This window comes from Ursus maritimus, unplaced genomic scaffold (genome assembly GCF_017311325.1).
Source record: "Ursus maritimus isolate PB19 unplaced genomic scaffold, ASM1731132v1 scaffold_5, whole genome shotgun sequence".
NCBI classification, from domain to species: Eukaryota; Metazoa; Chordata; class Mammalia; order Carnivora; family Ursidae; genus Ursus; species Ursus maritimus.
Window position 1 is genome coordinate 53,391,896 of NW_024426663.1, and position 9,788 is coordinate 53,401,683.

The window sequence follows — 9,788 nt, forward strand, 5'->3', positions numbered from 1 at the left end:
GCCTCTGTGCTAGACAGTGGGGATATAAAATCTGGGTTCCTCCTTCAGAAGGGGAGATGAACAAGCATTAAATAAGATAGAAGATAGTATTAGTACAACTAGGAAATCTCAGGGTTGTGGAGGCTCCAGTGAGACACTTAACCTAAGTACTGAAGGAAAATGAGTACTAGTTACTGATTTCCAGAGAGTATAAATGTGCAGGGCAGTAGACAGAGGTGAGGTTCTAGAATTCCACCTGGCTAGATCACACAGGGACTTTTGTGGGGCGGGAGTTCTGGTGGTTAAAACTTACTCCTGAGAGCAACTGTGACAGAGTTTCAACCTACAGGGGATTAGGGCTCGTAGAGCGCCGCCTCTTGGAAAACAGCCCCCTTTAGTGCCTTCTGATCAGGGCCTCGATGCCTTATTAGCTGGAGATTTCGAGTTCCTCGGGGAGCTGGGGCAGCGTTCCCACAGCGGCTCCCGGCATTTCTGAACAGCCGCTCAATGTAGAGGGCTCCTGGCAACCAGCCGGCCCGGGGGCCCGCCCACCCCGCTCGGGTGTACGGCCGCCCCGGAAGTGACGCGCTGTGCTGCTGGCCTTGCGGAAGTGGAGATGGCGGAGCTGTACGTGAAGCCGGGTGAGCGCGGCCGGCGGCCTAGGGGCGGTGGGTCGTCCCCCTACCCATGCTGAGGGCAGCTCCTGCACTGGGCGGGTGGAGCCTTCGTCTCTCCGGGGCTCGCTTCACATGTCCCCTCGCTTCCGCAGGCAACAAGGAGCGTGGCTGGAACGACCCGCCGCAGTTCTCGTACGGGCTGCAGACCCTGGCTGGTGGACCCAAGCGCACGCCGCTCACCAAGAGGGTCGCCGCTCCCCAGGATGGCTCCCCCAGAGGTGCGTGGGGGCCCTGTGCGCGGAGACCCGCCGAGAGGGCGGTGCCAGGGAAAAACTTGGCCCGAGGGCCCTTTTTGCTCTCTCTGAGGTCTGAGAGGTTGAGCTCCACAAAGGGGCACAGGGGAGGCCCCTTCCCGGGCTCCTCTTCTGCTGCCTAGGTCAGTAGTAAATGGTGAGTTTCAGTAGAATCTCTTTGCTTTCACTGTAGGTGAGCTCTTCCAGACCTACGGTTTTTTATATAGTTTCTATTCTCAAATTGTTTCCACATTTTATTTCCAACCTGAATACCATAGTGATACATTCGTCTTGTGCTACATCTTCACTTGGTTGTATGATAAGCATCCAGACTTACTGTGTTCATTCATTCATTCATTCATTCATCCAATCAGTGTTATCTACTGAGCATCTCTGAGCCAGGCACTGCTTGAGGGCAAACTAGACAGCAGTGAACAAGACAAAAAAAGGTTTGTGTTTTCATGTCTATCTCCAAAGCTAGAGTGTAGCCTAGACAAATTAAGTAGTGGTAAGGGCTCTGCAGAGAAAACAGGGTAATGCAAGAGTGATTTTGTAACTAAGGTGGCTGAGGGCTGACATTTAAGCTGAATGGTTAAAATCTAGCCAAGCAAAGATCAGGTGGAAGAGCATTCCACACGCTGAAAACAGTGCAAAGACCCTGAGAAGGAGTGTGGCAAATTCAGAGACTGAAGGAATACCTAATGGCTAGGGCACAGTGGGTTAGGTAGAGAAATTAAAATCTGAGAAGTAGGCAGGGGCCAGATCAGAGTGGGTTTGGTAAACCAGGATAAGGAGTTTGTATTTTAAAATGGGTAAAATTGGAAGCTGTCGAAAAGTTTAAAGGATGTCTTTACTTTTGAGCTTGTCCTGTGCAAACAGTTGGAGGTATGCCCCAAACGGGCTCAGATTTAGCTCTTTCAGCACCCCTGTGTTGTCCACACTCAGCACTGCAGAGGAATGACACAAACCAGGGTTTTTAAATTATTAATTATTATTATTATTTTTTTAAGAGGGAGTGAATGGGGGAGGGGCAGTGGGAGAGAGAGAATCCGAAGCAGGCTCCATGCCCAGCACAGAGCCTGACGTGGGGCTCAATCTCATGACCCTGAGATCATGACCTGAACCGAAATCAAGATACGAGTGCTTAACTGACCGAGCCACCCAGGTGCCCCACAACCCAGGGTCTCTTAACCTTGGAATGACTGACATTTTGGGCCAGATAATTCTTTGTTGTGAGGGACTGTCCTGTACTTTGTAGGATGTTTGTAGCATTCCTGGTTTCTACCCACTAGATGCCAGTAGTATTCACCCAGTTGTGACAGCCAAAAGCACCTCCAGACATTTGCCCTCAGGAGCAGAATCTCTCCAGCTTGAGAAACACTGACTGATGTACATCTTAAAAAAGATCACTGTGCCTGCTGTATGGAAAACAGATTTTAGCAAAGATGGGGAAAGGCAAATTGAGGCTATTCTGCTAACATGGGCAAGATTTAACGATGATTTGGACAAGAGTGGGAGTATAGAGGTAGCAGGAATTGGATGGATATGGCATATGTTACTGAGGAAGCCGGTAGGAGTACATATAGGTGAGAGAAAGAAGAATATAACAAATTTTTTGCTTAAGGAACTGGCTGGTATTTTTCACAGATATGGGAAACCAGGGAATGGGGGGCAATAAAGGGTTGGGGGGAGGGCAAAAGCAAGCTTGGTCTTGGACATGTTGAATTTGGGCTGCTACTGTGGGGAGAGGTCTAGGCCAGAATTATAGAAATGAGTCATGGTTGTATGGATGGTGTTTGATGTTGTGGGCTTGAATAAGGTTACTTAAGAAGAATGTGTGGATAGAGGCCTAAAGAGGATCCAAGATGGAGCCCTGAGGCTCTCTAGCATTTCAAGGTTGCGTAGAAAAGGAATTACAAAGGGGCTTGAGAAATAGCTAAAGAAGCAAGAAGAAAAGTAAAATTTACTCAGAGTAAAATTTGGACTCAACCATGATGGATGGACAGATAGAGAAAAGGGCCCACTGGATTTGCCGAGCTAAATTAGACACTAGTTACCACAGCAGCAGTTTGGAGTGATGATAGTAGAAACCCAGCTGGATGGGCTGAGGAGAGAATGTGAAAAGAAGTAGAGAGATTAACTGTAGACTATATAGCTTATCAAGAAATTCTGCTGTGAGACAGAAAAATGAGGCTGTGTCTAAGGATGGAATGTGAGGAAAAGGAGGATTTTTGGTTTTAAGATGGTAAACACTAGAGCATGTTCGTATGCTGACTGGAGGATTCTCTAGTGGGAGAACTGGTGGGGCAGGAAAACAGGATAACTGCAGGAGAGAAACCTACAGAAGACAAGAGGCTGGCATTAGTATAGGTGGAAAGATGGCCTCTGATAGGAGCAGGAAACTTTCATTTCTCAGAGGAAGGAAAGTGGCCACAGGTACAGGCCGATTAGTAGAACTGGTGGTGAGGAGATGAGAGAGTTGCTGTGTAGTGACACTGTCGGATGTAGGATGCAGGGAAAGGAAAAGTAGGGGGAGAAGATAGTAAAATTCAGAGAGAAAATGTGAAAAGAGTTCAGAAGAATTGAAAAACGAGGCAAAGGATAGGAATTCCAGGCCGTGTTGGGTACCTTTTAATACCTATACCCATGAATTTAAAGTGTAACTCAACAGCATGGTTCTGTTTTTCCTTCCGACAAGTGCAGGCAAGTTGAGTTTACCAGGAAAGTGGGACAGTGGGAGGGGATAAAGTGAGGTAAGAGTGTCTACAAAGGAATGATTTTAATGCATGAAATCTGTTGATTGGGCTGGAAGGATGGGGGGTTGGTCAGGTTTTGGAGATGGTGCAGTGTTGTTGAGAACAAGGCAGACAGCAGTGAGAGGCTGAGGAAGGGTGGGAAAAATCATCATTGGAGGTGAGGAGCTCAAGAAACTGAGAGGCCAAACCATGAGATGAATTAATCATCCATATGAATGTCGATGCCTAGAAGTCAATTGACTTTTCTCTTCTCTTTCTCCATAGTGTTTTCTACCATCCCATTACTACAGGCAAAAACCAAGAGTCATCCTTGAGTCCTCTCTCCCTCACTCCCCATCCACAAAGTCCTATTGCTCCCTTGTCCTAAATAAATGTCAGACCACTCCATTTCCCCTCATCTGCTCTCTCTCTAGTCCATGCCAGGATTCTCTTTCCTGGACTACCCCTTTAACTTCCCAGTTATTGTCCATGCCTCCATTCTTGACCTATTCTCATCTATTTTTCACAGACCATACAGAGTGAATGTCTTAAAAACACAAGTCTAGCCACATCACCCCCTGCTTTTATAAACCTGCCCATGATGGCTTCCCATGACCATTAGGCTCAAGAACAAACTCCTCCAGAGCCCTATATGGTCTGGACCCCTGCTTGCTTCTCCAGAGATTGCTCATACTGCTTTCTTCAGTGTTAATAATTTTCAGCCATGCAGGGCTGGTTGGTGTAACCTGAACAAGTTGGGACTTACCCTGGCTTTTAGGCACTGCCCTTGCCTCTGCCTAGCACGTAATTTTTTGTGGCCGCATCTGTCTCATCCACTAGCTGTTAATTTTGTGAACACTCTTTGCTACACAGTAATCTAGCAGTTGCACCTATCGTCTTTCTTAATCATCACTACAACCCTGTGAAGTAAGTGCTACTACCATGATATCCCCATTTTACAGAAAAGGAACCCAAGCTCAGGGGTTAAGGGTAACCTGCCACATGCCACATAGTGGGTGACCAAGGATAAACTTAGAAGTCGCCTCAGAAGGCCTTCCCTTGAACACTCAGTCTAGGTGGTTCCCTGTACTATACCTCTCCTTTTAAAAGATTTTATTTATTTATTTTGAGAGAGTGTGCGTGCGTGGGGCGGAGGGTGTGGGGGTGGTGGGGACAGAGGGAGAGGAATAGAGACTCTCAAGCAAGCCGACTCCAGACTGAGCGCGGAGCCCGACTTGGGGCTCCATCTCACAATCATGAGATCATGACCTAAGTCGAAATCAAGAGTCCGAGGCTTAACTGACTGAGCCACCCAAGCGCCCCTACTATTCCTCTTATTACATCATGTTTTCTTTGTAGCATGCAACATAATTTGGTAATTTTCGCGTGCGCGCGCGTGTGTGTGTGTGCGTGTGTTTCCTTTCCCTAGAATTTCTGTTCTGAGGTCAGGAACCTAATTCATTTGGTTTACTACTGTCTCTGGTGCCTTGCACATTGTCTGGCACTTGGTAGAAACTTCAGAAATACACATTTTTGAGTGAACGAGTTTGTCCCAGAGAATAGCCCTCTAGAAGGGATGAAGTTAGAATCGAGCTTTTTGCCAATTTTTTTGTCTTAGCCATGTTTGCTTGATCTCCCTTTACCTTCTCAGTCCCCACCTCACAGACTTCTCCCGGGCTCCCCCCCGTGGGGCCTCCGCCTCCTTCAAGTAAGGCTTCCAGGTCCCCACCTGTGGGAAGTTGTCCTGCCTCTGGTGTGGAGCCAACAAATTTCCCAGTCATTGAATCTGAAACTCTGCTGGAAGATGTGCTCAAACCTTTGGAAGAGGCACTGGAGGATTGCCGTGGCCACACAAAGGTAATAAGCCTTGGCACACCAGTGGGGGCATAAAAGGACTGCGGTCCTTTGTTTTCTTACTTGTAAAGCAGCACTCCAGAATGAGTTTCTGAGGCGCTGAGAAACTCTGGAAATTGTAAAATTCTAGCCATATATACATTTTTCTTGGGAGGAGATCCCTAAGTTTTATCAGATTCTCAGTGGGGCCTCTAACCGGAACTCTTAAGATTGTTTCTCTGGGCCAGAGAAACCAGGTCCACTATCTATTTGGTGCTGCCTTTCCCCTGCCCCTGCTGGGCTAGCAGCACTGACTTGGAGGGGGCTTCTGTCTCTCAGAAGCAAGTATGTGATGACATCAGCCGACGCCTGGCTCTGCTGCGGGAACAGTGGGCCGGAGGGAAGCTGTCAGTGCCTGTGAGGAAGAGGATGGCTCTGCTGGTGCGAGGTATGGGTAGGTCTTTCGGTATAGCCTCGCTCCCTCAACTTGTCCTGGATGGCTGAGCTGGAAGAGATACTGAGATTCTGACTGGTTGCGAAGAGAGCAGTGGGAGCTAGGTCTTTCGCCCCAAGCTGCTTGTTTTACCTCCTCTCTTTCCTCAGAGCTTTCAAGTCACCAGTGGGATGCAGCAGATGACATCCACCGTTCACTCATGGTCGACCATGTGACTGAGGTCAGTCAGTGGATGGTGGGAGTTAAAAGATTAATTGCAGAAAAGAGGAATCTGTCTTCAGAGGAAGAGGCCGACGAAGAGAAATCTACAGCCACAGCTGAGGAGAACCAGATGGCACCAGGCGTCCAAGAGGCTCCATAATCCTGTGGGATCCCAACTCACCTCACACCATTTCCTATACCTTGGCAGGGAGGCCTTCTCTCACCTGGCTCCCTCTTACCATTTGGGAGACTGTCTGCCTCTTTGGGATCCTTGGCCTGACCCACCCATCTCTGGGGGAAGAGGTGTCAGCCACCTGGGTAACAGGAAAGTCACCTGTTACCCATAACATATGCATTTCAATAAAAACATCTTAACAGTGGGCCCTGGGTAGGAGAGAGAAGCCCTTCCTGTGCCATACTAGTCGCTTGTGGTGTTCTTGACTGCCTTGCTCCCTGTGTACCCTACTCTCTTCTTCTTCCATTCATCATGAATGGCTTTGCTAGGCATGACCAATTATTGCCTGCCACTTTCCCCCAAAATAGACGGAAACACATATTCCTTGCTGGGCTGAGTATCTCTATTTTTAGATAATTTCGTTTCAGCATAAGAACAGAAGCTCAAATAGCAGGGGAGATTTTTCCCTCTAGAAAAGGAGACTGCCCTGTTTGCACTGTCACCGTTGAGCTATACAGTACTACAGAGATTAGAACACAGCTAATTGAAGGAGAAAAAGACTACATTGCTGAGATACAGGATCATGACTTTCTTGGGGGTTGGGGGGGGGTGGTCAGGAGTAGGATCATGACTCTATCTGACTTGTCAAGTAAGCTGCCACCTCATCTTGGGCCCTAAAGTCTCTTCTAACCCTGAGGACAAAAGAGCCAGGTGGAAGGGGCCACAGAGGTCCAAATCATGCTGAGAAGGGAGGATATAGGTTTTCAGTGTTGGAATAGGGGACGATATTTACAGGTGGAAGACAGAAAAGGCATGGGGAGAGACTGGAGAAGGTTAAACTGTAGGACAGTGCCTCTTTTCTTCCTGCTGTGGAACAGATAGGGAGGGACTGCAGGAGAGGCCCAATTCCAGGAAGGCTGCTTCCTGGAAAGGCTGGAACAGCCCTTGGCAGGGGTCAGGCTATTGCTGTTTATGGTTTGGCCGCTCCTGTAGCCTGCCCCCATGGCCTGCCTTAGGCTCTAACTGCTGCTAGAGGTGGGCCCGATGACAGCTGGGAAGGGACCTGGGACCTCCGTTCCTAACCAGGTCTCCTGGGGCCCTCAGCTGTGTGGCTGAGACGGGAAGGTCAGTGTTGAGAACACCAGAGTCAAAGCATTTCTTTGAATTTTTACTCAGCAATCAGACAGTGACATACTCCATCCCTCAGTCCCAGCCTCAGCCCCTGATGATGGAGGACTGGGGGTTGGGAGGAGTACCTACAGACCGAAGGGAAAGTAGAGCTAAGGGCTTGGCACGTTGCCCACTCCTATCCCTGGTCTAGCTGCCTCAGAACTAAGGGAGGCCTGAAACCACAAGTCACTCCCTTCCAGATTACATGAGGCCACCTGATGTTTGGAATACACCAGGAAGAGGTGATGGCAGCAGCGGTATGAGGGATTCCTCTAATTCCACACAGGATCATCTGCACTGGGTTAGATGTCCATTTCAAATTGTGCGTCATCTGGAGAAAGAGAAGGCAGGAGGACTGGTTGCTGGGCTGAGGGTCTCCAAGCTCAGCAAGCTTAGCATCAGTGCAGAAACCCCTCTCAGCATTAAATCCCCACTCTACTTAACAGGGGCTCAATTTGGACTCAAAGCACTTAATTTTAGGCCCTGCTTTCCTTACCGGGTATCTCTTCCTCTGTCTCCTTCTGCTCCTTCAGCTCCTCCAGCTTGGAGGGTGGGGCTGTTGGAGGAGTTGTGACCCCGGGAATCTGAGGGAGGCAGCAGGGGGGCGTCCGAGCAATGGGTGAGTTCTTGCACTCCAGCAGGAACTTCCGGTCGTAGATGATCCTGGTGCCTGTCAAGGGGTAGGGACTAGTTACAGAGGCTGAAGCTTGGGTACAGAGCTGTATGGGGTATCACACACAGGCCTTTTAGGGACCTGGGACTCATGTTTCCCCATGTATTAAGGGCTGCTCCTCTGCAGCCCAGCTGGGATCTCAGCTGACTAGGCGTCAGAGCACCTAAAGACTTCCAGGTCGAACCAAGATGTGACTAAGTGCCATAAAGCAAGTGGGGCCTCCCAGCTGGTCCAGGAGGGGCTTTTGGTTTAGGGAAGTTTCAGGTCTCGGTTCTAGGAGGAACACAAAACTTGGAGAACTCAGGTACTTCAGACTGTTGTTGTCTGACTCTGCGGGCTCTGGGACTTCCCTACTTTGGTTGGGGGTGGGGGGCGTTAGCCCTTCAGGCAGTTGGCTAAGGAAGCCAAACAGCAGATGTAAAAAGGAGTTTCACCTCTGCTTGCCACCTAGATTTCAATACCCTACAGAGAGAAGCTGTGTTCCTCTGGACAGAGGCTTTCCGCGTGAAACACAGGGACAGGCTGTTCTTATCCTGACCTCTCCCAAATCCTATCAGGCTCAGCCCCAGCCTACAGAAATTTGGCCCCAGTTCTGTCCTCAAAGGGCCCTACCCTGTTCTTGCCCCTCCCCTCTGCCTCCACGTGGCAGGAAACCCTGGGTCGGGAGCCCAGCAGCTGAAGATCCCAGGCAACCAGCCCAACCAAACAGCCGCCAGCCAGCCCAGCCGCAGATACCGAAAGCGTCCGGCCCCAACTGCCTGAGTCCTGCTCCAGCCGCTTTGTAAGATCGGGTGCTCTCTGCTCAGGCCACGCTCAGCTGGGGCTTCGGCTCCTAATCCCAGTCGCTCAAGTCGGGAGGGCCGGGTGAGCAAGGCACCCAGAACCCAGGCCACAGTCACCCGGAAGCTAGGCTTTAAGCGACGGTGCATTACTGAGATTTCAGGAAACTGCCTTCAGCTCCAAACATCCCCCACCCCCTGCAAAAGCTACAACCTGCAAAAGGGCCTGCGGACAGAATCCAAGGCCTGCACCTCCTCACTCCCGCCCCGCGCAGCAGGACGCACACGCTCGCCTGCCCAATGCCCGCGGAACCCCAGCCCGGCCCGCTGACCTCCCGGGGTAGTGGCGTATAGCGTGCCCCCCGGCGTGGTGCTGTAGCAGTCGGGCAGCCGGTCCCTGCCCCCGGGAATTGGGCAGCTCGTGGATGTGGACATAGCGAGCGGGACGAGCAGGAAGGCAATCGGCTGGTGCCGAGGACGCAGAGCGCAGCTAACTCTGAAGCGGACTCAGCGGACCACGTGCGGCCGCAGCAACAACACCAGGACGACGTCACGCCCGGGGCGGGCCACTAGCCGTCACTCAATCCGACGGTCCCGCCTTACTCGTGAGGGGGCAGGCCCGACTGGGCGAAGTGTAAAGGAGTCCCGAGCCCCGCACAGGCCTCCAGTTCCTCCTGGCTCAACATTGGCCAGCGTGACCATGAGTGCTGCAGCCACTCAGCTATTTACTATTTACTGTTTAAACCGGGCGCCGGGACCGGTGAGGTATGGCACACATTACTGCCATGTGTTAATTCACCCATTTCTCCCAACAGTTTTGGACAGTAAAGTACCATTAATAGCCACATTTTACAGGTGAGGAAAGGAAAGCCCAGAGAG

The 9,788-nt window shown here is 50.5% G+C and overlaps 2 protein-coding genes and 1 long non-coding RNA gene across 4 annotated transcripts; 2 read left to right on the plus strand and 1 right to left on the minus strand.

Annotated features, from left to right (window-relative positions):
• The first annotated feature begins 460 nt into the window (after nt 1-460).
• Nucleotides 461-6,533, plus strand: SRA1 (steroid receptor RNA activator 1). Of its 2 annotated transcripts, none has more exons than XM_040622350.1 (5): nt 461-620; nt 749-874; nt 5,276-5,481; nt 5,797-5,911; nt 6,061-6,533. In XM_040622350.1, exons 1-5 carry the CDS (start codon nt 596-598, stop codon nt 6,270-6,272), a joined length of 684 nt encoding a protein of 227 aa, XP_040478284.1. In that variant the 5' UTR covers nt 461-595; the 3' UTR covers nt 6,273-6,533. The 2 variants fall into 2 exon arrangements, with proteins under 2 accessions (XP_040478284.1, XP_008689735.1); XM_008691513.2 differs by having other exon boundaries at nt 5,797-5,905.
• LOC121100732 lies at nt 881-4,032 on the plus strand. The gene is made up of 2 exons (XR_005832509.1): nt 881-1,338; nt 3,910-4,032. It is a non-coding gene; the product is annotated as an uncharacterized LOC121100732 (long non-coding RNA).
• A 913-nt stretch (nt 6,534-7,446) lies between the features above and the next one.
• Nucleotides 7,447-9,466, minus strand: EIF4EBP3 (eukaryotic translation initiation factor 4E binding protein 3). Its single transcript, XM_008691520.2, has 3 exons — nt 9,242-9,466; nt 7,954-8,127; nt 7,447-7,788 (listed from the first exon to the last, which is right to left on the minus strand). The coding sequence occupies exons 1-3, from the start codon at nt 9,342-9,344 to the stop codon at nt 7,760-7,762; spliced, it is 306 nt and encodes a 101-aa protein (XP_008689742.1). The 5' UTR covers nt 9,345-9,466; the 3' UTR covers nt 7,447-7,759.
• Nucleotides 9,467-9,788: the final 322 nt, after the last annotated feature.